Consider the following 25489-nt stretch of genomic DNA (forward strand, 5'->3'; position numbering starts at 1 on the left):
TCCCAGGTGACTAACGCAGCCAGGGCTGAGCGGCACCGCCTCGAGTCACACATTCCTGGCTGCAGCTGTGGCCCTCCTGCAGGTGTTTCTCTCGTTCCTAGAGGCCCCTCAGGAGTCATGGGCCACTGGCTTTAAGAGAAAAGATGTCTGATTTAGTTTGAGCAACAAACTCCTCTGATAACTGTAGATCAATGGCAACATCAGGTTCTATAACGATCTGATGGCACTGTTTGTTCAGAAAATGTATGAAAAAATTCAGTTTCCATGACAAACACTCCTGCAGCCTAGACAAACAATTATTCCCCCACTGGAAACAGGGGAGGCGGGGGGGGGGGGGGGGGGGCAATAATCCACCGGAGAAAGCGATGGTTTTGAATTATAATTATAAATTAGTCTACTAACTACGGAAATCATGTTTAATACATAGGACGACAACCCTCGATCAGGAGTTCATTCTTTAATAGTGAAACATCATGCTGAGTGAAAAATGAAAGTGACTTGGAATAATCACAACCCATTTATCTCCTGGGGCGTGGTAACGTTAAAATTAACCTTATTGCTGATATGAGGAGCCCACAGAGAGGACACCACACACTATGGGTCATGTCCTAGAAGCCCTTCTCACTCTGCAGAAAGGAACACTACCGATGAAAGCCCATTCAGGAAGATAGATTACAGCTAAAGCAACATCTCCCTGCCCTCCAAAACGCCACAACCCACTTGCCTGATGATAAACAGCTCCTTGTTTTATTGGTCTTAACAAGACTCAAAGAGGCATTCCATGAGTATTTGCTGAGTGCCCACTACAGTGAGTATGGCCGACCCACCATGCCAAATGCTATAGAGGATGCGAAGATAAGCAAGGCAGGGTCCCTGCCTTCCAGGACAGACCAGCAAGAGGAGTGTGACGGCCCCTATCCCAGGGCACCTTCTTGGCCCCTTCCTCTCTCCCCTCATTACACTCTCCTGAGACCCCCCTAAGCTAACCTGAGTCCCTCCATTGTGCTCCAATGTCCACTGTGTCCCGCCCTCTCCCATCATCGCAGACCTACTCCCTGGTGCCAGAATTGCTGGGAGGTAGGGGCCTCTGCAAAGGCAAACACCCCAGGCCCAGCTTGATGATTAGAGTTCTGAATTTTCAGGATTCCCTGAGGAAGGTGACTGCACTATGGAGGGCTGACTTTGGTTCAAGGCTTCTCAGACATGAACTTTCAGTTTTGCTGTTTCAGAAACATTTCTGGGCGAGATCTTACTGATCAACGTGCACCTGCTTGGATATTATTAGACCTCTTAAAGTGTGAATTAGGCTTAATCTCCTCTCCATGATGGCCGCTGCATTTGGCTCCAGAGTTCAGAATAGTCAGTTTTGCTGGAGAGTCTCAGGTGAAGGCAGTGTTTCCGACTCAAGGTTGCATCTTTCCTACTGAAACAAAGGGTAAGAGGCTACAACTCTTGTGGGAGGAACAAGAGCATTATCTGAGCATTTCCCTGAAGCTTACCAATCTTCCTTCTCTTGCTGGTCCTTGGTCCTTCTCTAGATCCTCTCTCATTGCAACATGGCTGGGTCACCTCCTCAGGGTGTGACTGGTGTAGCTGGACTGATTTGTCCTAACAAACACACCAGAACATAAGCACTGCAGGGACTACTCTTCAAAGAGAAGCAGGGGGATTAGGTTCAAGGCTCAGTTCTGTCAATGACACATGACCTCAAGGTCGCATGACCCTCCCTGGCCTCAGCTTTCTCATCTGTCTGCTCTGGGGACCGGGAAGCAGGGCAGTGATCTTCTAAAGTAGGGAGGGAAGATGATGCCTGAGAGAGGGTGGTATATGTCGCAAACACCACCCTCGAAGGTTCTAATGGGCTCCCACTGTTACTGACACGCATCCTGTTCCTTATGTGGGGATAAAGTGGAGGGAAACACTGAGGCTCATTGCATTAGACCAGTGAGATCCCTTCCAACTGTCTAATATTCTCTGATTCTAGTTACCTTGGGAAGCATTTATACCTTTATGCATCTATGCTCCTGTTGCTCACAAATATTTCTGGAGTTTTCTGGAAATTCCCTTTAAAGAATATACCTGTGAGAGCCCTCCATGGTGGAAAGTCTTTAGTTGGTTTTAAAAAACAACCAAAAATCATATCCAAGTGTCCTCAGTAAATTGTGCAATCAAGCTGACTAATAGTTTTCACCAAAACTTCAGTGTGAAGCACATGAAAGTTATATTCAAGCACAGATCGGAAGGAATTGGGAAATGTTTTAAGTTGTGTAAGGATAATTGGCTTAAGAGTAAATATTTGCTCTTTTAGGGCTCCCTATGTGTTTTAAGTTGAATTATTAAACTGATTGACTACATTATTAAATGAAGCACTGAAAAGTAAGACAATTTTAAAAAGACTAACTTATAGGACATGAACATTGACTCTGAAGGGGTGATTATTTTGAAAGAGACAACATTCTTTTGGACGAATAAGTTTAGGTATATTTGTAACAAAACAAAACAAAACAAAAAAACACCAAAGGCATGATGGTATTGTCAAGTGGCACTTTAATCTTCCCAGGAAAAACAGGTGCATGGACAAGCTGTGTGTTTTAAGAATAGCAGCCTCCAAAAGGCACAACCAATGCGTCAATTCTTGGTTTACCAATAGTCTTGAAGCAAAATTGTAAACGGCCTCACAACCAACTATATAAAGAATCTTGTCTGTCGGAGGCAGGCTACCCTCAAAACCAAACTTGCAGATGACCCCGAGGTATCTAAGGGTGCTCATGGGAGCCACATCTGCTATAAAGCTGATCTGAAACCACCCAGGGGCCCTACAAACAATTTACTGAACAAATCAGAATAAAACATTTTCTCAGTAGGTCTTGGTAAGAAAGGGTCATCAATAGACTGCTATGGTCATTTGCATTTTCAAAATATAAGCAAAATAAAATCTAAATATTTCATTTCCACTTGACTTAAAATCCATGCTGCTAAAAGAAAACAGCTTACTTTAAAATGGCTATTATAAACCCAATTTAAGGCAAGTTTTGTACTTTTTAAAACATCCAAAATAGTTTGGGGGCTGGGGGAAGGAGCTGTAAAAGATTACGTTGGATCAGCAAATTCCAGTTCTAGGAATTTATCCCAAGGAATAATTAAGCAGTTAAGATGCGTTCAAGCCCTGGCCAGTGTGGCTCAGCTGGTTTGATTCCTGGTCAGGGCAGGAGGCAGCCTAAGGATATTGATGTTTCTCTCTCAATGTTTCTCTCTCTCCCTCTCCCTTCCTCTCTCACTAAAATCAATAAAAACATTTTTAAAAAAGGAAAAAAGGTTTATCAGATTGCTTATAATAATGAAAATTAAAAACAGCCTCAATATTCTACCTGGTTGAATGGTCAAATTATGGTATATCCATTCAGAAGTATTACACAGAAAAGTATTATGAGAATGATGTTGCAGAATTAAACTTATTAACAATGAAAGAAAGATCTGTGATATGTTCCAGTTTGGGGAAGAAAAATATTACCTATGCAAATATGTGCACAGGAAAAAAAATCTGAAGGTATATATATCAAGGTGTTAGTAAATTAGCCACCAGGGAAATGCAAATCAAACCATAATGAGTTACCACTTCACACCCACTAAGATGACTATAATCAAAAAGGCAGATCATAGCAAGCGTTGGTAAGAATGTGGAGACACTGGAACCCTCCTACACTGCAGGTGGGAATTAAAATAGTGCAGCTGCTTTAGAAAACAGTTAGTTTCCCCAAAAGTTAAACATACAGTTACCATATATATGACCCAGAAATCCCACTCCTAGGTATATACCACCCCCAAAATGAAAATATATGGCCATTCAAAAATTTGTATTCAAATGTTCATAGGAGCATTATTTATAATAGCCAAAAAGGAGAAACAACCCAAATGTTCCACCAACTAAAGAATGGATTAACAAAACATGGTGTGACCATATAATGCAGTGTTAACAGCAATAAAAACAAACAAAGCACTGATACACACTACAACCTGGATGGACCTTGAAAACATTGTGCTAAGTGAAAGAAGCCAGTCACAAAAGACCACATGGAATATGATTCCATTTACGAAATTAGTTATCTGCCTGTCTCAGAGGCTGTGAGAAATGGGGAGTGACAGCTAATGTGTATGAAGTTTCTTTGGGAATGGTGAAAACTGATTGCGACCATGGTTGCACAATTCTGTGAACTGTACACCACTGAACTGTACACTTTAAATAAGTGAATTATATGATATGTAAATTATAAATATCTCAATGAAGCTGTTCAAGTATTAATAGAGGTAATATTTGGGTAGTAGGATTGTAGTTAGTTTTTTTTTTTTTTTTTTTTCATTTAGACTTCTCTATGCTTTCTAACTTTTCTACAATGAATATGACTATGTTGAGGGGTTAAAAAAATCTTCCCATGTTATCATATAGAAATGTTCCCATGTTATCATTCAGGAAGCACTAAACACATAAGAGATTCGAAAATAAAAGGGAAATACACCTTTCCTTATAATAGTGGAAACTGCAAGCAATCCATATGACCTCAGCAGAGTGATCACTAGGCAAAGCAAGGCTTAGCACCACGTCAACCCGGTCCCCACGCCAGGGCTGAGCACAGAAAGCGCCAATGTTTTGTCATGAATGATGGTTTACTAAAGTGCCACTAAAAGTGACAAACGCACTCAGAACATTTCCTAACAGGTTATGGGAAACATTCTGTGGGAGCGAGGGAGGGAAACCGAACAAAAATATAAACACGTATTTTTATACTGTTGTATTTGCTGTGTGTTTGCACATGAACAAAGATGGCAAGATAATCAGAAGTGATTTAGACTGTCCAGATGTAACTTAAATTTTTAAAAAGAAATGCAAGCTAGGAGCTTATGATTAGCTTTTTAAGTTCTACTTTCCCAATCCATATCTAGTCTCTTTTAAATATCTCTGAGAATGTGTTGCTCTGTGGCAGGTTACCAAACATAGAATATAGCAAAGATAAAGACGGCGGGGGTGGGAGGGGAGGGGAATCGCCAGCCCCTGGGAAATATATTCAACCCGCATGTTTCTTATTCATGGACTGTGATTCACCATTGTGTAAGCCACATCACACTCTAATCATATTGCTAGGTTACAGGCCCCAAGTTATTTGTGCATAATAAAAATGGAATCCATTTGATACATTAGGTTTTTCTCCCCTATATCATCTCTTTAAGGAGAACATGTGATCATTATAAAACACACACAACATTGAACCAAAACATTACTTTGGATCCCCAAACCAAAGAGGTTTCCAATGATTCTTCTACCTGAAAAACGGAGTCAGAATCTGAGTCAGGCAAACAACCATCCCCCAGGCCCACGCAGGTGGTGCTGCTCTGTCCAGACATGAAGAAACCTTTCCGGAGCCCACTGTCCTCTATTCTGGAATATGGTCTACCGTTGAACTCTCTCAGGAAGACTCCTCATACACTTCTTCTCCTTGCTCTGAGAAGCTATGCTACTGTGGAGAGCCCAGTGGGCAGGCAAGTTAATGAAGTAACAAACACACACATGTGCACAACTACAGTCTCATTTCATGATTAGCAGCCCTGATGACATGAGCTTAATGAAACATTCTCCTCCTGGCCTCAGAATAAATACTTGCTATCTCCTATTAGGATAATTCGTGCAGGTGATAACTATCAGGAGGCATGGTAAGTGAGGACATTCCACGTTAAGACTCATGTCTCAGATGATATTCTCAGTGTGTTTCTGTACGTTCATGGCCCTCAGTTCTCGGTGACATTTTTTTATTCCGCTCTATAACCAAAACCCTGGTTTTAATCATTATGTTGCACACCTGAAACTAATATAACATTATACATCACTGTAATAGGAAAAAAAAATTTACTTAAAAATAAATAAAGTCAAAACACTGAATAAAAGAATGCTATCCTATATAATAAAAGCGTAGTATGCAAATTGTCCCCTCGACTGGGAGGTTGTCCCAGAGTTCAACCAGGGGGCGGGGCCAGCTGGGGGAAGGGAGGGAGGCCCAGCCGGCAGCCACTAGAGACCCTACCAGTGCACGAATTTCAGCACTGGGCCTCTAGTATATCATAACGGAAGAAAGTATTTTGCCACACACGCTACAGATCTCTTTGGTACTTGAGAGAAGGGGCACCTCAACAGGGGAAAATGAGGACTACATGACAGCGACGATGTGACAGCAGTGATGTAACACAAACCAACATGAGGTTCAAGATCCAGGTCTAGGATGGAGGGGAAAACTCCCTGGATTAACAGTCTCAAATCCTTAATAACACTGATGTTATTGCATTTTGATCTGAAAGCCTAGAGTTGCAGCCCATGATGAGTCAGTGTCTGGCTCAATCAGACACAAACTGAAAGAAAAATCACAGTATTGCCTCCAGTTATGTCATCAATCAAAAAGAAAGAGCATTCAAAAATGCTCCTTGCAGACACAGAATATAAAAAAAAAAAATGACTGAGAGTAAAAAGCACCTGTGTTGGGGGATTTGCGGGGTAAGGAGAGTACATTTATCATCTATGAAGTGCAAGGTGCCTTCAGGCATGTTAGTATGTTAGCTGTCCCCATTGCACACACAGCAAACAGAGTCTCTAGGACCAACTTGCCTGAGGGCACCATAACTCGGGCTTGTCTAATTTTACAGTCAGTGCGTTCTACACAACATCATTGCTGCCTGGTTTTAACTGCCCACTTTGCAATGTGTTTCGTTTAGAGTTTTCAAGTAAGAATTCTCACTACATTTGGGGATAGAAATGTTTACTGGCAGATAATTCTGGGAGTGAAATTCTGACCTTTTACCTAAAAATGGAGTGCCACTAAAACATAACCTTCCAGTAAGGGTCTGGACTATTTTACCAGGAACTCTGAGAAGTCTGGATTTCTAAATACAATTTGCAAATATTTACATGAAATGAAACTATATTCCCAACTAAAGCTAAAATAGTTATTTGGGGGCTGTTTAAGCCTAAGTTATTCAATAACTAAAACACTAGACTCCAATGAAAGAACAGCATGGAACTATGTGGCAAAGAAAACCATATACACTTTGGCCTTCATTATTCGAAATGATCAGCTTCCAGGCCATACATATGGTCATTCTCTTATCTGTGAGCATATGCCAAGCAGCAGTTAACCAATCCAAGATATAGTGTTGAAGTTCAAAACCTGAACCTAGTTGTGAAAGTGTTTTTTTTAAAAAAAAAATTATAAAAACTTAAATTACACGAGTTCTAATGTGAAGTGTGCACAAATTTTCCTTTAAAAAACCCAAAACCCGAGTGTGAAAAGGTAACCTTATACTATATTATTACAGCTGTTTCCAAATCCTTGTTACTCCAAGAGCATGGAGTATTATTTACCTAAAATGCATAATCTCCAACGAGTTCCCGCTGTGGCACTCAGGTACACATATGTCAATTTTCCACCTGGACACCTGGTACATGATATCCATATTAAAGAGTACACAGTGGAGGTCATTAAACAGATCCTGCACCAATGTACCATACCCACATCCTGAACAATATGTGTTTTGTTTTTTTTTAAAAAAAACACTCGCTAGGTTCTTCCAATCAGAAGAGAAAAAAACAAACAAGTGTGTCCACAAAATGTCCTCCCAGCCGTGGTGCCCAAATCCACAGCCAGAGTAAAAGGTCTTAAATAGTTAAATAAATGTCAACCAGGCACTTCTCCCCCCAAAAAAGGTGAGAAGACGTTTCGGTCAGCCCCACTGTGTTCTCCCAGAAGGAGACAGTCTGTTACTTCAAGTTCTGAAGCGGCTTCACCGCTGTCCCATATGGGGTCTTAAAAAACGAGTCCAATTCCCACAGCTTAACTTGCTTAAGGAACTCCTGGTGCACAAAAGGCAGCCTCCCGCCTCGCAATGCCAAGGAACCTGCAAGACAGGTAAGCAGGTTCAAGCTCCTGGGTAAAAAAGGCTCGCTCTCTCCCAACTGCACGCGTTTCCCAAAGTTCTCGCCAGTTAAAAGTTCCAACCAGGATGATAAACGCGAGACATTCCTTTCCCCTCGATTACAGGGCCCTTTCAGTCCTTCCCCAGCGGCCACCGCAGGCAGAGCCCGCGCCCACCTCTGGGGGAGGGTCCGGCAGGTGGCCTTCTGGAGACCAGAGGTGCCACCGGGGCGACACAAAGTTGCGCACAAGGCCGCACGGAGAAGCGCTGCCCGTGACACCGCGCCGGCCGCGAGGCCCTCCGGGTGGCGTGCGCCTCGGCGTGGCTGGCCGCGGCCGCCACTCGGACCAGCCAGGAGGCGTTCGCTCCCCGCCCGGCGCTGCCTCCTACGCGCGTCTGGAGCCTCCGCCGGGGCGCACGGGGCCTCGAGCTGCCGCCGCCGCTGGGCTCCCAGCTCGGAGTCCGGCGGGCGCCGAGGTGTCCCTCCGTCCCACGATTCCCGGTCACTCACCCAGGAGCCGGGCAGCAGCAGCGCCAACAGCAGCAGCAGCAGCGGCCGCCGCCGGGCGGGCATGGCGAGAACTCCGTCCCGGCTCCCGGCCCAGCCAGCCGGCTCCGGGGGGCGGTGCGGGAGGGCGGAGGACGGGGCGGGGGCGCCGCGACAACAGCGCGGCGGCGGCTGGTCTTCAGCGAAGGAAGAGCTGACTAGGCGGTGGCGGCACCCCCATTCCCGACCCTTTAAGCGCCGGGCCGGCGCTTCTTCCGGTCGGGGCGGGTCCGGGCGAGGGGCGGGCCCGAGACTGGGCGGGGCCACCGCGGGGGCAGGGCCAGGCTCGAGTGGTGGGCGGGGCTGGCGCGGTGGGCGGGGCCGGCACGGTGGGCGGGGCCGAGGTCAGCACAGCTCCTGGCCGGCCCAGATTCCCGGGCTGGCGTTGCCGGACAGGACCAGGCCTGGGCGTCCGCATCTAGGGGCGCCGGACTGTCGAGGCTGGGAGCTTATCCGGGTGCGGGGGCAGGCCGGCAGCCCCGCCACGCGGGCGCACCCCATCCCCCAGGAGGTACCGCTCATCCCTCCGAGAGACCCCTTGAGTCAGACTTGATCAGGGGAAAGGCCAGGAGACAGGCGGTGCCCGCTGCCCAGAGCCCCCGCTTCGTCTGCCCGCCGCGGTGGAATCACCGGCGCCCTCCGGAGCGAGGGACAGCAGCCGACAGCGATGCCAGCAGCTGACGGGATGCCAGCAAACACAGCGCTTCTGCCTGCGCCGATGTCGCTGACTCCACAGCCCTGGGGTCCTCCAGCTGCCACTCCGCTGGTCGGAAGGCCTTTCTTCCTTTTTCTTTTTTCCCCTCAGGAATTCCCCCTCAAATCATGTCCAACAGGCATCAGTTCCTTTTGGAATAAACCTTGGCCAAATCATTTGCCAGAAATTATAAGCAAAAAAGGAAACCACTTCGGCTGCTGGTGTCCTGGTGTTTACGTGGCATTTGTGTATGTGACCTCCTGAAGCCTGGGATGACACGGGTCCCAGCTCATTGGAGCGAGTGGGTGTGTTGAGGTCCCAAACAAGTTCTGTTGAGGGTGATGGGCTATTAGCCTAAATTAAAGAGCGCAGCAGCTGTTTGGTCGCTGAGTCCCATGCTGCCCTCCACTTGGAAGAGAAGACAGAGGACATATTGTTTGTAATGAGTAAACTAAGAGTCGGAGTAAGACACTGATAGATCTTAGGAGAAAAGGGGAAAGTAACTTCTCTCATTTTTCCCAGCGTGCTCATAATAAAACCCAAGATTTTTCAGGGTTTGGGGAAAGGAGTAAGCAATGCTGGAGAAAACAGCAACGTCGTGGGGGACTGACCCAGTATCTGGTCTGTGTGCACTGTGGATCGATCCTCCCTATACAGTAACAGACATGTTTGAAGCAAGCCAGCATCCTGCAAACAGTTACCCATTCCCAACCCCTCCACGGAGGTCAGTCAAGGGACTAATCCCTACCGGTGCTGAGAGTCCAGAGCAGTTTGAATCTTGGCAACTGTGAAAGTAGTAGACACATCTTGCAAAGTGTTATCTGCATGTCTAAATGCAAACAGGGAGGTTTGGGATTGGCGGGGAGCTGGGTTAAAACAGAGGCTGCATCACTCCGGAGCAGGGTGGCCAGGTGCCCAGGGAGGAGCCCTTTAATGATTACCTGTCCGGCTTGCAAGCTGACAACAGGATCTGTAAGACCACATGCTTGAGTTAGGAAAGAAGCCTGACTGAAAAATCAGCACTTTCCCATCCCTTCTCCTCTGGTGCTTTTTCTCAAACAGAGGAAGTCTAGATGGGGGAGCTTTCTGTACTGAAACCCTGGCAGCCTCTGACAATTCAAAATGTCACTGTGACCTGGTAAGCCCCAGTGGATGAAACACCAAGGGGAATGCTTAACCTCAATTTGACTCATAAATCAGTTTTAAAGATCCAATAAAGAAGAAAAAAATTCATTCCAAGGAGCCCGGGTCAGGTGGGTATATACCCACCTGGACCTAACTCAGCTGGACCTAACACCCCCAGGCCTTAACTGTACTGCCCTCAGAATTTCTTATGCACCAAGTAGGTTGTTCTTACATTTAATCACTTGATATGTTTTATGCAGTTCACCTGATGGGCAACTCATACTGATAAGCTTTGGTTTTATTTAAGGCAGCATTGTCCATAATCTTGCTCCACAGCCAGGCATTGATTTAGAAAGCTTTTTACTTATGATAAAGCAAAAACTGGCATTGCTGATAAATACCATCATAAATGGAAATATTTTGGAGGGTGCCTTTGGAGTAGATCCGCCCATATAGAATACCTTTCTGGAAGTCTCATTAAATAGCAACCTCTAAACCAGGCAAAGGTCATGGTCTTATTGTAAAGATAAACCCTCTTTTTGCACCAAGGTAAAAAAATAAAATAAAAAATATATAAATATATACATCAGCAGGACCTGAATAGTATATCTGGATGTGAATGGTGGGAGAAATTTAGTTTAATATTATTTTCATTTATCTCTGAAAACAGTTGTTCCCAAATTTGGAGAGCTTTACAAAAACAGATCTCCAACACCTTTTCATGCCCTCTTCCCCTACTGATTCAGAATCTCCGGGGTGGAGCCCAAAGACTGTGTGTTTTCCAGTTTCCTCAGGTGACTAAGGGTGCCAAGATCCTGGGATCCAGTTTACCCTTAATGTCCGGTGTTAATCCCTATGCGGAGTCTCTTTTGTTTATTTTAGCAAATGTCGCCCTCTAGTGGAACAAATTATGACCTCGCTTTAAAAGAGTTTATGCCTCTTCTGTTTAAAACCCTTCAAAATTTCATTAAAAATGATTATGATGTTGGTTTGCCGATAGCTATTTAGTGAGAGGGTAGCTCCCTTTGAAAGAAAAAGCTGGTGAAATCCAAAAGGGAGGTCATGGTGGAAAGCTTCAGTGACGCCTCAAAGGAACAAATCTTTATGAGAATAAACTGACTCTGGCTTATTTTTAGTGAGCCCAGTGCTGTTGCCCCGGCTTCCAGACTTGAACTTACAGCACATGTGGGGTAGTCGTGGCAGAAATGAAACGATGAAACGAGAGTGTATGGTAGCAGGCTAACTTCCTATCTCCTTCGTGTCCTCATGTTTAAGGGAAATTGAAGAAAAGCCACTGTCACTGTGAGCAGTTTGGTTCTTCAGCAAATAGAACTCTTCCTGTTTGAGGGTGATTGGATCTGAAAAGATGGTGACACTCATTCCAAACAACTTCTCTTTGCCATAGAACCGAACCTACTAGACCCTTTCTTGTATCACAAAAGCGAGCGTTTCTTATTATCGCAGTTAATATTTATTGGCTGTTCTCGACTGTTTGGGAATGTGCAGAAATACATGCTTTACGGGATCATCTCACATTATCTGGACAGCAGTTCTGAGGTGGGTGTTACTAGCCCCATTTTTCCAGATGCCACGATGAAATATGAAAAGGTTAATAGCTGAGAGGGTAACACACAGCTAGTGAGTGGCACAACCCGGATTAGAATCCAGCTACCCATATGACTTCAGAGCTTGTCTGGGCTGCCCAGATGCTAGGACGTGTCCCACCATTAGCTGGTTATTATTCCTGCCCCTCGCACAGCATTATGTCAAGGTGATATTACAAGGTGACCTGTAAATGTAGCCAGGCAGTAGCCCAGACTGGTGTGTGTCCCTGGAATGGCAACCAGAAGTTTATACAAATATGTGGTGACAAAGAGCATTGCCTCAAATGGCATGTAAGTCTCCTCCTGATCTTATCTGAGGGTTGTGCAAAAGAATGTAAGAAATACAGCAGACATCCGGGGTTTCTGCCCTGAGGGTAGTTCAGTCCAATCCTGAGTATTTGTTCACTTGCCTCTGAGCTGTTCTGTTTCACACCCATTTGTGCCAAGTGCATCTGTCACCACGGTGTCCACAGTGTCACCGATGTTAATATTCTCAAAGGCCCAAAGCAGCGCCAATATAGAAACGGGGTCCTCAGAGTGCCACTTCCTCACTGGCCAGTCCCTCCTAACCCCCTGGAGTCTGGCATATTTCCTCAGAACTCTCTGGAAACATCTCTTAAGCAGCTCATAAACATTCTTCCTCTTGTAAAATCCCAGTGGCCATGCTTGATCTTATTTCCATAGGCCTCTCTTCAGCTCAGGTATGTTAACAGTTCCCTTTTCTTGAGCTTTTCCACTTTGAGTATTACCATTTTCTGTCTCTTTTTCCTCCTTCCAGACTGTGTTTCTCAAGGCTTAATATGTATACCTTACCCAGTCTATCCCCTTTTCCTTAGGAGAGTTCATTCATAGACGTAATCAAATTTTAGAGCAGAAAGGAACTTTAGCTATAATTTCATCAGGTGCATTTTGGAGATGACTTCATCTTTGACCTCTACCTGGATTACCATTCATTCATTCATTCTTTTTTTTTTTTTTCCAAAATATATATTTTATTGATTTCCTACAGAGAGGAAGAGAGAGGGACAGAGAGCCAGAAACATCAATGAGAGAGAAACATCGACCAGCTGCCTCCCGCACACCCCCCACTGGGGATGCGCCCGCAACCAAGGTACATGCCCCCGACCGGAATCAAACCCGGGACCCTCGAGTCCAAAGGCCCACGCTCTATCCACTGAGCCAAACCGGTCTCGGCCATTCATTCTTTTTTTTTAAAAAAATATTTTTATTGATTTCAGCGAGGAAGAGAGAGGGAGAGAGAGATAGAAACGTCAATAATGAGAATCACTGATCAGCTGCCTCCTGCATGCCCCCCACTGGGGATTGAGCCCACAACCTGGGCATGCGCCCTAACTGGGAATTGAACCTTGACCTCCTGGTTCATAGGTCGACACTCGACCACTGAGCCACACTGGCTAGGCCATTCATTCATTCTTTGAATGAATATCACTAAGGGCTTCTGAGTACATGGATTGGTACCACGAGGGAACATCACAAGAGTCTGCAAGTTGGTAAAGGTGATAGGACATGCACAGAAATAACCAACATATAGGCTGACTGTGAAAAGTGTCTGAAGTCAGGAATAAACTCAGAAATAGAACTATGGTGTTCAAGACAGGGTCTGGTGGAAGGAAGGGGGTGAGAAGGGTAAAGCAGAGAGGGCTTCATGGAAGAAGTGGTGTCTGTGCTGGGCCTTTAGTCAGATTTGACAGAGAAACGGATATCCTAGGGGAGTAGAGGACCTGAACACGGGGCCTGGGGAAAGGAGAGCACTGTGTGGCTTCATGGGAGCCCAAGCTGACTCATCACGGAGCGTGTGCTTGGCATCTACACAAAGGAGCAGTGGGAGATGGGGCTGGGAAGGCAGGCAGGATGGGTCAGTGACTGGGGGGGGCACTATAGTCAGGCTGGGTTTTCTCCAGTAGGCAGCAGAGTGAGACAGGACTGAAGTTGTATTTCAAGGGGAGAGTTAGGGGAAGAGGCAGGCGTTTGAGAGACTGTTAGGAGATTGTTCATCTCTAGGGCAAGAGAGGAGAGAGGACAGATACAAAACTTGCCAAGGCAGAATGGCAAGCATCTGTCTGGTGCAGTTACACAAACAAGAAGACTGAGAAGAAGGAATTCAACAATAGTTCATCAGACCTTTACCTCATTCAAGGGGCTGTTCTCATTGCTGGGACCACAGAGGGAGCAAGAAAACAGGAATTGGGGCCAGCTCTGCAAGAGCGGATATGCTAAGTGGTGTGGGCAGACTTATTGTCTGTCCCCTAGCAGGCATCTACCCAGGCTGGCCCAGTCATATTACTCTATTGCGGAAGCCACTCAGTGATGGCCCCAAATAGTCCTTTCTCTGCCTCTATGCACATGCTGCTCTGCCCATCAAAAGGGAGAGCTTATTTTCTTCTCTTTCACTTTTTTTTTTTTTTTGTGGTTAATCCTCACCTGAGGATATTTTTCCATTGATTTTTTTTAAGAGAGTAGAAGAGAGAGGGAAAGATAGATAGAAACATTGATGTGTGAGAAATACATCGATTGGTAGCCTCCTGCACACCCGACCATGGTCCGGGCCGTGGAGGAGCCTGCAATGAAGGTATGGCTCTTGACCGGAATTGAACCCAAGACCCCCCTCCCTTTTAAAAAAAATAATTTTATTGATTTCAGAGAAGGGAGAAGGAGAGATAGAAATATCAATGATGAGAATCATTGATGGGCTGCCTCCTGCACGCCCCCCCACTAGGAATCGAGCCCACAACCCAGGCATACCTCTTGACCCAAGACCCTTTAGTCTGCAGGCCAATGCTCTATCCACTGAGCCAAACCTGCTAGGGCTCCCTGCCTTTCAATCTGGACTGGGCCTGTGACTCATTGTGGGCACAAGCGATATTCGGGACCTCCCATCACAGGTTTAAGAGGCCTGGCAGCTTCATTTCCTTCCTCTTAGAATACTAACTCCTGGATGCTCCCTCTTGGAAGTTAGCTTAGAAACCCAAGCCATCCATACACAGGCCACGTGGAGAAAGGAGTTGCTCTAATCAACAGCTCCAGCTGAGATCCCAGCTGCCAGACATCTGGTTGAGCCATCTTGAATGTTCCAGCCCAGGCAAGCCCCTAGGTGACCTCAGCTGATACCTGGAGCACAAGAATCTCCCAGCTGAGTCCAGTTAACTCAGGTCATTCTGTGAGGGAACAATAAAATGGCTGTAGTTTTAAATCACTGAGTTACAGAGGGGTTTATCATGCAGTAATAGATAACCAAACAGCTACCCATCTGGCCACCTTTACGTGACCCATGAGTAGGCTTGTACCCAATCTGACTCCGGTTAGAACCATGAAAAGAGCCTCGTTTCCTTTCTAGTGGCAAAGCCAGGAGGTGTGAGGCCCAGGAGCCTCCTCTATCCTGCAAAGAAAGCCAATTCAAAAGAAAGATGGCAGACAGAGAGAAGCATGGATGCAGTCAGGGAGCCCTGGACAAGCTTGAGTTTGATTCTAGCGGGCTCGAGATCAGGCTGCCCAGCTCTCCTCCCATTTAACAAAACCTCCCTTTTTGCCCCAGCTAGTTTGAGTTGGGCAACTTAAATCGATAAACCCTGATTGAAATGCTGGCTCAGCATTTCTAAGAGCACCAAATCAACAATGTATATGACTACACCTGGCCTATGGCTGATTATAATACCATTTTATACTCACCATATGGCAAACACATAAAGTCTGACAGTATCAAGAACTGGTGAGGGTGTAGGCCAATGTGGGAGTGCATTATTTTTGGAAAATAATTTGTTATTATCTAGAAAGTTGGAAATGTGCCTACCCTACCACACAGCAATTGTGCTTCTATATACATACCCTAAAGGAACTTGTGCACACACAGAATATTCGAAGTAGCTCTGTAATAGCTTATACCAGTAAAACTGGAAGCTATTTTAAACATCTAATATAAAGAGAATAGATGTGTAAAATGTAGAATAATTGTGTAAAAATGCTACCTTGGTTGCATTACTACAATTACTGGTTGCTTTACATGCAATAACATGAACATCACCAATATTAAGCAATAAAAAGAGCAAGTCACAGAAGAATTTATACAGTATATTCTATTCTATAAAGCTCAAAATCAAGCAAGACTAAAGAATATACAAAATATGAAGAAAAATTAAGAAGAAAAGCAAAACAAGACAAACTCAAAATTCAGGATGGTGGTTTTCTCTGAGTGAGGAAGAATCCAAAGGGGCGAAAAGTTAGCTTCAAAGTTATTGATGCCATTTTTCTTAAACTAAGTGGTACGTATATGAATATTCAATTATTAATTATCTTCAACCATACATACACTTTATATGTACTCCTGTATGAAGTTATTTCATAACAAAACTTAAAAAATTTTATTAACTTTTAGAGTGAGAGGGAGAGAGAGAGAGGAGAGGAGAAAAAAAGAGAGAGGAGAGGAGAAAGAGAGAGCGAGAGAGAGAGAGAGAGAGAGAGGAGCCACAAGGATCGGTGCCTCCTGCACACACCCTGACTAGGGACGGAATCTGCAACTGGGGCATGTGCCCTGACCGGGAATCGAACTGGTGACCTTCTGGTGCAAGGAATGACACTCCAACCAACTGAGCCACACCAACCAAGGCCATAATAAAAATTTTAAATGAATTTTGAAAAGGCATATCTTACCAGATTGAGCTAAATACTATAATCCAACCATATGCCTAATACAAAGGACACATTAACCAAAATCACATAGAAAGGTTAAAAATAAAGGGGTAGATAGACAAAGTTATATCAGACAAACACAGATTTAAAAAAAGACAGAAGTAGCAATGCTAATCTAATGTAAGATAAATTAGAATTCAAGGCAAAAATCATAATAGTTTAGTGTGTTGTCTCATACATAAATATATGTAATCCACAATGGAAATGTTATCAGTCACAAACCACAATGAGATAAACAGCATAGCCTCAAAATATACAAAACAAAGAATAATAGAAAAAATCAAGGAAAATGACTGAAGCACAATTTAATTTTTAAAAATATATATTTTTATTATTTCAGAGAGGAAGAGAGAGGAAGAGAGATAGAAACATCAATGATGAGAATCATTGGTCAACTGCCTACTGTTCACCCCACACTGGGGATGGAGCCTGAAACCTGGGCATATGCCCTAACTGGGAATCGAATTGTGACCTCTTGGTTCATAGGTCGATGCTCAACCATTGAGCCATGCTGGCCAGGCTATTTTTAATATTTAAATTTCACAGTAAAAATAATTTTTTGGGTGAACAGTTCTACTAGTTTTGACAAATGCAGTAAGTCTTGTAACCACCCCCACAATCGAGATACAGAACAGTTCTATCACCCTTCAAAATGCCCTCGTGCTGCTCTTTGTGGTCATATCTCTCCCACTCCCCCATTCCTGTAAATTCTTTGATCTGTTCTCCATCCTTATAGTTTTGTCTTTTCCAGAATGTTCTATAAATGGAATCATACCATCTTCTGAGTCTGGCTCCTTTTACTCAGCATAATGTTTCTGAGACTCTTATAAGTGCTGCATGCATCAATAGTTTATTCTATTTTATTGCCGAGTAGCATTCAATTGTATGTATGTACCACAATTTGCTTACCATTCACCCAGTAAAGGACTTTGGGGTTGTTCCAGTTTGGGGGGAGAGGGGATTATGAATAATGCTGTTATAAATATTTGTGCACAGGATTTTGTGTTAACATAAATTTTCATTTCTCTTGGGTAAAAACCTAGGGACAGCTATGTCATATATAGGGTAAGTGTATGTTTAACTTTATAAGAAACTGTCTGATTTCTTTTCCAAATGGTTGTACTATTTTGTGTTCCCAAATAGTAATGGAGCAAATTTCTTGTTGCTTTGCATTCTCACCAGCATTTGGTGTTTGAAGCACAATCTTAACACATCACTATCAATCAATGACAGAACATACACTCACAATCAACTATAAAATACAGAGATATGGACAATATAATTACAACACAACTAAGGCTGAATTGATAAATATTTCATGTCAGTATTTGCAGGTGATAGTAAAACCATCTGCATTTCAAGAATCTGTGGAACATATAAAAATAGATCATATTCTAGTTCAAAAAACTTTAATACATTTCCCAATGTAGTAACTGTACCACACTGTAATAAATATTGATATTAATAACACACGTTTAAACAGCAATAAAAATAATTATATAGAAGTGACAAAACACTTGCCAAAATAATTATTGCTGTAAACCAAATAGGAATTTTAAAATTTAACTAAAGACTGTAAAAAATAAAAATAAGAGGCCCGTTCATTACAAACTCGTAGGTTGAAATGTTTCATCATTACAAAAACACACACACACACACACAAACCCACCAAAAAACATTTTCCTTATTAAGAGGCAAAAAGAAAAGAATTCCCAAAAAGGAGATATATGTACTACTATATGTAATACTTTAAACAATAAAAAATAATTTTTTTTAAAAAAAAGAAAAGAATTCCCAAGGAAAACATATGAAGGAAATGAAGATAACCAGAAATGGACTGTTTATTGTTCCTTTCCCCAGTAACTGAAGCTCTTAGAGCACAGGGTCATAGTCCTATATCCATTGGTGAACAGTGTGCCTGGCTCACAGTACGAGCTCACTATTTAGCAACTTTCACCTTTCCCAAAGGTAGGCCTTCTCTCCTTTGGGCTTCCACAGTAGGCTGCTATCTTAGAGGTTATTCAAGTATTGGGACCACTTCAGTTTTCCACATCAAAAAAGTCCTCTAAAAACAAGTATGTGTTTACCGCTCAGAATGTGCCAGGCGATTGGCATTAACCCACTTAATCATTACAACTTTTCTTGGATCTTCTTTTTCAGAAATTGAGGCTCAGAAAGGCTAAGCGACCAAGGTCGTAGAGCGAACTCATCACCCTATCAAGATCTGGCTGCACACAACTCTCCTTTCCCGCACACGAGCTCTTTCTACCGGAACAGGTTACAGTGAATGCAGGGGCAAGGTTCGTTTGTCACCTTTGCGTCCACAGCTCCTAACCTAGTTCCTGGCACAGAGTAGCTCGGACAAATTAGGCATTACTTGCGTGCTGTTGTTTGTAAAGTTTTCTTTCGTGGGCCATCGAGAGACGCGCTCAGTACAAGCCCGCCACCGAGATGTGGAAAGAAATCGGGAAGAGTTTAGGACACGGCTCGCCCCTCCGTCTCTCCTAGCCTCCCATCCCCATGGTTGGCTTGGAACCACTCTATATTCTGGAGGACGCAGCGAGCACGGCCAATCATTAGGCCACTTCCCAGGCACGTGGCCGGAAGCTTGGCTTGCTATTGGTTAATAACAGGAAGGCCCGCCCAACCACCTCCTGCCTGCTTCTTTAAGTAGAAGCCGCGGGCGTTCCTCCGTCTTTCGGCGGCGGGGAAGCTTGCGAGGTGAGGTTGTGTGTGCGGTGGCTTGTGGCGGGTAGGCCTCGGTGCTCGGGGCCCTGGAGCCGGGTGGGAGGCGAGTGGCCAGCGGTGATGACATATCTATCAAAGCACGTGTTAGACTGCTGACAAGGGTGATGCGAACTAGAGTCTGAGCCTGGCCGCCGTGGGGGCGAGGAGGGAACAAGCCGGCGCGGGCGCACCCGCTTATCCACCGCTCTCGTTGCAGATCCGGCCGGCCACGGACGTCGGATCCATTGTCCTCCCAGCGCTTCGACCCTCCTTCCCTGAAGGCTCTCAATAAAATAGCTTGTTCCTACCACTGGTGTCTGTGTTTCTTGTCGTGACGCGCTGCCTTTGAGCCCCCGCTGCGCCTGCGTGTGGCGCCGGGGGTCAGGCTGCGGCGCCAGAGCAGTTGCTTGCGCATAACTGGGGCCTACGGCTCTCTGCCGGCGACCCTTTTAACCGCGAGCGACACGGCGGCACGCTCTGTCGGGGTCGGGTTTTCCGGGCGTTTTGACCGACCCAGCCTCTGAGCTGAGGTTGAAATGCCCCAAGGAGACGTTGGGGATCCTGTAGGTTCTGCTACCGAGTGCCCCCCGCATTTCCTGTGCTTGCCCTGTAAGTCCCGGCTCTCCACCAGCGAGACAGACATGCACCTTAAGTTAACCGCGGTGTGCGTGGCGGTAGAGAAAGGGGCTGTGGCCTTGAGCAGTTTGAGGGCGTGGTGTATTCGATAGGAACCGGCTTCGGTCTTGATGTGTTAAGAACTTAAAATGGCTAAAGCTCAACTGCGAGCTTTTTACAAAAACTGCCACTTAACGACCATGCTTGTTTGGATACCGTGGGGCTAAAGCTTTGGGTGACTGTCTCAGCCTAAACAGAACAGTGTAGTTGTGAAGGTTAGATTTTTATGGTTTACTGGGTACAACATGAGCACCTGGATAATTGCACTCCTTTGTAATCCAGATTCTAATTGAACAGTCTAACCTGGGCTTAGATTTAATGTGCATCACTTCTGAGTGGGAGGAAGCACTGGTGCAGAATAAACTGCCCTGGCAACTGGAGGGGGCCCCAAAGGAACTGGGCAACACGGTCCAAAACTTCCCCTCATTAAATGCGGACTGAGGATAATATAGCACTTCCCTCCTGTCGGGTGTGGTGAGTGACTACCTGGGATCCTTAAGAATGCTGGCCAAAAAAAAAAAGAATGCTGGCCAGTGATCACCCAGGAAATAGTGCCCAAGTGTCCCTATTTAAGTAGAACCCAGTAGAAATAAAGATGCCTTTATCTAGTATTTGACATGAGATTTATTTTGTGAAAGAATGCAAGCAATTGTAAGTCCCCCATATACTATTTTAAGTGCAATAGGGTACAGTCATGTGTCATCTCTTTACAATACACAGTAGTGCATCTAGTCCTCTGCCTTTAGTTATTGCACAGAAATTATAAAGACCAGTGGACAAGACATGCGGACTGACTGGCAAACTGGCCTACACAATGAGGAATTGGAACAGCACACCGATTGGGATGGTCTAATTTAAGTCAAATGGTTAATGGTGCAATTAAAGTAATCAAGGGTTCAGATATTTTTTTCAATATATTAATTTCTTTAAAGTCATGTTCAGGCAGGGTGCTGTTTAAAAAAAACACTTAGTACATGTAAATGATCAAAAGTTCCCCAAGGTAATTTTGATGTTGAATGCAGCTTTAAACAAATTTTAAATTCTCAAAGCAAATTATACAGTTAGGGCCTCCACACTTGTAAACGAAACATTCTGACACAAATGCACAAATTAAAGTTGGCAACGTTGAAGAAATGTCACATTAATTTCGAGATATGTAGTGTTTGACAAGCAGGCTTTTGGTTGTGACTCGTGACAACAGATGTTAAATTTGGTTCATCAGAAGGAAACTGACCACAATAGATCCCAAACTAGAAGAGCAAAGCCTTTACATACCTATATAAGGTTTCCTGGAGCACACTAGGAGACGCTGATCTGGTCATTATGTGGTGGTTAACGTTCTCATGTGCTGTCAGGAAACTATTTGGGATTAGAACCAGGTGGTTATATATAATTGGTAAAAGGCTTGGGATAGTTTGATCTTGTGTCAGTGTATGTTCTATGGCTACTTGCTTCCAAGACAGAAATTAATATGAAGAAAAAGTTGCTATGCATATCTTTATCACCAATGAAATAGTTTACAAAATTCCATTCCCCACCCTCCACATGGTACCACATTGACATTCTCAAAATGTGGAGGGATGCATCACATAAAAAGTAGGAGTGAGAAAATGTTCCACTTGTGCTCTGGCTGCCTGAGGAAAAGCTTTGGAGCTGAGACAAGGGGAAGGAAGCCTTCCAATTGTAGCTTTGCTCTTAATGTGCTCTTGCTATCACAAAAACTGGTAGACTCAAAGCCATGGTACGAGTCACAAAACCTCTGGATCCACCTCGATTCTTCCAATCTTTGAGTCAAAGTTTTGCAGTAGGCAATCCAGACACCAGTTGCTGGATGCATGGAATGACACCTCACAGTGGAATGGGCACTGGCAGGCAGAGGGCAGAAGCTGTGGTGAGAGGAAAGGCCTGTGCTACAGCAGACAGGCAGCCAAGAACCCCGCACCTGGATCTAGATCTCAACACTGGCAACGTCGTCAGGTCTTCCCATCACAGCTGGTCGGCAGTCTCCACGAGCGGGTCTTTCAGGAGGCAGGAAGTGGAGCGAGGGTCCATGGCTGAGTGCATTATAGGGATATAAACATCATCCATGTTTGGCATGACAAAAACTTTCTGTAGGAAGAAAGAACAACCATGTAGAAAATGTTTTGATTTTTCACTTTTCTTTTTGGTGATATTAAACTTTCCAGAAATTGGTTTTGTTATATTTAATCTGTAGCTTTTAAGTAATAAAAAGCTTCCATGGCAGTAACTCAAAACATACCACTGCAAAAATACGTGTCTTTTAAAGGTGAAATTCAGTACAAAGTAAATAAGTTGCTAATACATAAAACCTTGAGAGACAACGGTGCCTCAAATATCTGATTAAAATTTGATAAAAATAGCGCATCCCGGGGCCTGGGCTGCATTGCTGTTAACTTCTGGCGGAGAACGCAGAAGACAGGCTTGGAGAAGGAGCTCTTGGGAAACTCCAAGACGGCCCTAGGAGATCCACAGGGGAGGCACAGGTCTGGTGCATCTTTAGACTCCTGGGACAGGGGCAGCTGTTCACAGAAGGGTTTCCAAAGAATGAACAAACTGAGCAAGGTGGGTATCACACAGAGCGGGAGCAACTCTGCTGTCCATGGGTGGGTGCTACTAGCTGGCCAATTTCAGGGCCCACAAAATCCAAAGATGGCCCCAGCAGGCAAAGGGCTTAACCTTCGCCAAGCCTACTGGTAAAAGATAACCATTTTGCTCTTTGGCCCCACCTTTTGTGTTTCCTTTTTGATGACCACTTAATAGGGTGCTGTGGATGAGTTTCAGTTTCTGAAACCACCTGAAGTTTACACCTGTTTGATCATATGTGTACTTTCCTGGGATGCGGCTCCTCAGAGGAGGATCCTGACCCACATGAAGTTCAGAGCTAACCTCGGTGTGAAACACGAGATGACACTGCAGGTGTACCTGAAACTCTTGCTCCAGTTTCTTCTCTATCCAGTCTGTCACATGAACTAAAGTCACTTCTCTCTCTCCAAGTTTTGGCCGAGCTTTCAGCTCCACATATGGTGGCTTCCGGAAACCATACCTTTTTTAAAAAGACAAATAAATAATAACCACATTTAGAAGCAAAGAAAGGAAGCAGACAAGTACCAACAGCACACATTCCTCATTTACACAGGCCTTTACCACTATTTAACCATTCTTATTCTGATAATCCCCTCTGGAAAGTAATTCAGCACAGTAAGTACGATCTGAACTCCCTGTGTCCTGGGCCATGTGTAGGGCTGTGACGATCTGAGAACAGTTCTGACGAATGGCAAGCCAGGAAGCCCCAAAGGAAAAGTCAGTGACCTGGGCTTGGTTTTCCTAAAATGGAAACAACCTTTTTGTTTCTATTTTTGTAACAGTATATATATGTTATAAACCCCAAAATATACAAGTGTATAAAGCAGAAAGTGAAAGTGGCTCTCTCTGAATATCACTCCCAAGACGGGACACAGAGAAGTGGTCATGTTCCCCACACCTAATATGCATGTGTAAAGAGGACATTCCATAACCTTTTTCATTCCATGCTCCCTACCACACTTACGATGGCTTCTCCAGGGAGTAGACTGTACTCAGAACTTGGTAAAGTATCCAGACAAGAGACCATGTGCTATCAAACTATCTAAAAACTTCAATTTGTCATGGACCAATGTTTTAAAAAATACAATAAAAATGTCAAATTGCTATAAATGTTCTAAACATCCTTAATATCTAGACTTATCTTTGTGGATCATTAATAAATGGTTCAGCATATGAGCATGCATCCTAGAGGCCTTCAATTTTATCTCCCACTGAGCAGTGGCATCTATAACTGATAAAGCTTAGAAGGGAAAGAAATGTTATCAACTCTTAGTATTTAAAAGCATTTTAAATTAGGTTTGGAAGACTGTACAGAGAGGTATTAACTGGTTATTTTTGGATGATAAGATTATAGGCTTTTTTCCCCTATGAAAATAATACTTTAAAAAATAAAATCTAAAATGACATTTTGAAGTTTTTACTGGGAGACACCAATAAATCATTAACTGATGAGTCAATTAAAAAATCCTCTGGAACATCCCACAAACTCTTCTGAACACTGAGGATGTGTACTATTAGCAGGTTGGTTTCACTCTATGATAGAACAGAGCTTTTTCATTTGAGTGTAGTTCATGGTACTCTGAGGTCTTTTATGCAATCCTGTATACACTTACGTACATTTTAGAGGACATGGAATGTCAATTTTAAATTAAGATTCACAGAGTGATTTTCTTCTGCTGGACCCATAAGTAATTTATTTCAGTGATTCTCAATCCTGGCCAGTTCCCCAATCCCTGAATCCTGGGCACTGGGCTTGGAATATCTCTAACAACCTCCCCTGTAACTGTGATATACAGGTGGGTTGAGAACCACTGGTTCATTCAGTTACAACTCCTTGGATAGACCTCCTACCACAGTTCCAAAGTGCACATGTTCTTGCCTCCTGAACATCTAGGCCTGACCCAAGGAGTCTTCCCTAAATGCATGGGACTCTGTTGAATGTGATCCCTTCCGTAAATGGCACCTATCTTCAAGGATGCTGTGAGGACTGCCCAGGTCAAGCAGTTACACCTGGGCCAGGCACAGAAGAGCTCTACAAACGGCAGCTGTTCTTACTGGTGGAAATAGTTGGCTCTAGAGAGGAAGAAGATCAAGAATAGAGACAGCTCATCCCATCAACTTCACCTACTGACCTTGTGAAGGTGAATCTTTAAATGTGAATTAACCATTCGCAGAAAAAAGTAGGTTCCATGAAAAAAACATGTGAAAATGCTTCTGCCCAGGAGAAGGTACTTTCCATAATGTCAAGGGCAAGCAGGCTGGGATTTTTATGGTCATGCAACAAGGGAAATCCCAGCCGTCCCTGAGGGCTCCTCTACGTACCATATTCGGTCACTTGGAGGAGGTGGAATGTTGACTGCCAAGGTTCCTCTACATTCCTGTACTTCCACAGTTAGCAGCAGGGGTGTATTGGAGACTTCTTCAATCTTCTTTTTAATGAACTCTGTCTCCGTTGCTTTTTGGAAATATTTTGACTTGGTAATTTTATCAACAAACCTCATAATCTTACTTGTTCGATGACCTCCAACATACCTTTAAATGAGGAATGCAAATAGGTGTTATCTCTACCTACTATGTCATTAGCACATTCCCCCAATTCATGACAATAAAAAATGTTGTGAAACATTGCTAAATGTCCCCTGGGCTGCAAAAGAACCCCCAGTTAAAACTTGTACTTCAGACAAGGTGGAAACCTCACACAGAGCTGAGTCTTGACAACAGAGGGTCACACAAAGTTCTCATAGGGCAAACTGAGGAGGCATCTCATGTTTATAAAGCGCACATGCTGAATATAAGTCCAGTGTCCTCTTGGAGAAATCTCACCATCTCTCGATGGCACTAAGAAATCATACTTCATGG

The 25489-nt window shown here is 44.2% G+C and overlaps 2 protein-coding genes, 1 long non-coding RNA gene and 2 other non-coding genes across 7 annotated transcripts in view; 3 read left to right on the forward strand and 2 right to left on the reverse strand.

Moving 5' to 3' along the window:
• ERN1 (endoplasmic reticulum to nucleus signaling 1) overlaps positions 1–8728 on the reverse strand; it is a 67935-nt gene extending 59207 nt beyond the window's left edge. Inside the window, exon 1 of the mRNA XM_028157390.2 lies at positions 8462–8728. Within this exon, the coding sequence (XP_028013191.2) occupies positions 8462–8524 (63 nt within the window). The 5' untranslated portion in view covers positions 8525–8728. The remainder of the gene's footprint in view (positions 1–8461) is intronic.
• A 10532-nt stretch (positions 8729–19260) lies between these two features.
• On the forward strand, positions 19261–19661 carry LOC114234393 (uncharacterized). Its single transcript, XR_008554811.1, has 2 exons — positions 19261–19345; positions 19569–19661. It is a non-coding gene; the product is annotated as an uncharacterized LOC114234393 (long non-coding RNA).
• On the forward strand, positions 19427–19496 carry LOC114234436 (small nucleolar RNA SNORD104). Its single transcript, XR_003620637.1, has one exon. It is a non-coding gene; the product is annotated as a small nucleolar RNA SNORD104 (small nucleolar RNA).
• Positions 19662–19687: 26 nt separating the features above from the next.
• LOC114234440 (small nucleolar RNA SNORA76) lies at positions 19688–19819 on the forward strand. The gene has a single exon (XR_003620641.1). It is a non-coding gene; the product is annotated as a small nucleolar RNA SNORA76 (small nucleolar RNA).
• An 816-nt stretch (positions 19820–20635) lies between these two features.
• The window catches only part of TEX2 (testis expressed 2), an 87932-nt gene continuing 83078 nt past the window's right edge, over positions 20636–25489 (reverse strand). For 2 of the 3 annotated variants that reach the window (XM_028157383.2, XM_008149420.3), the window contains 3 exons: positions 24953–25162; positions 22970–23090; positions 20636–22135 (listed from right to left, as the gene is read on the reverse strand). In XM_028157383.2, coding sequence (XP_028013184.1) covers positions 22013–22135; positions 22970–23090; positions 24953–25162 — 454 coding nt within the window. In that variant the 3' untranslated portion in view covers positions 20636–22012. Of the gene's footprint in view, positions 22136–22969; positions 23091–24952; positions 25163–25489 lie in introns of those variants that run through there. The other variant, XM_028157386.2, reaches the window with a different exon arrangement.

The sequence above is a fragment of the Eptesicus fuscus genome, chromosome 20 (assembly GCF_027574615.1).
Source record: "Eptesicus fuscus isolate TK198812 chromosome 20, DD_ASM_mEF_20220401, whole genome shotgun sequence".
NCBI classification, from domain to species: domain Eukaryota; kingdom Metazoa; phylum Chordata; class Mammalia; order Chiroptera; family Vespertilionidae; genus Eptesicus; species Eptesicus fuscus.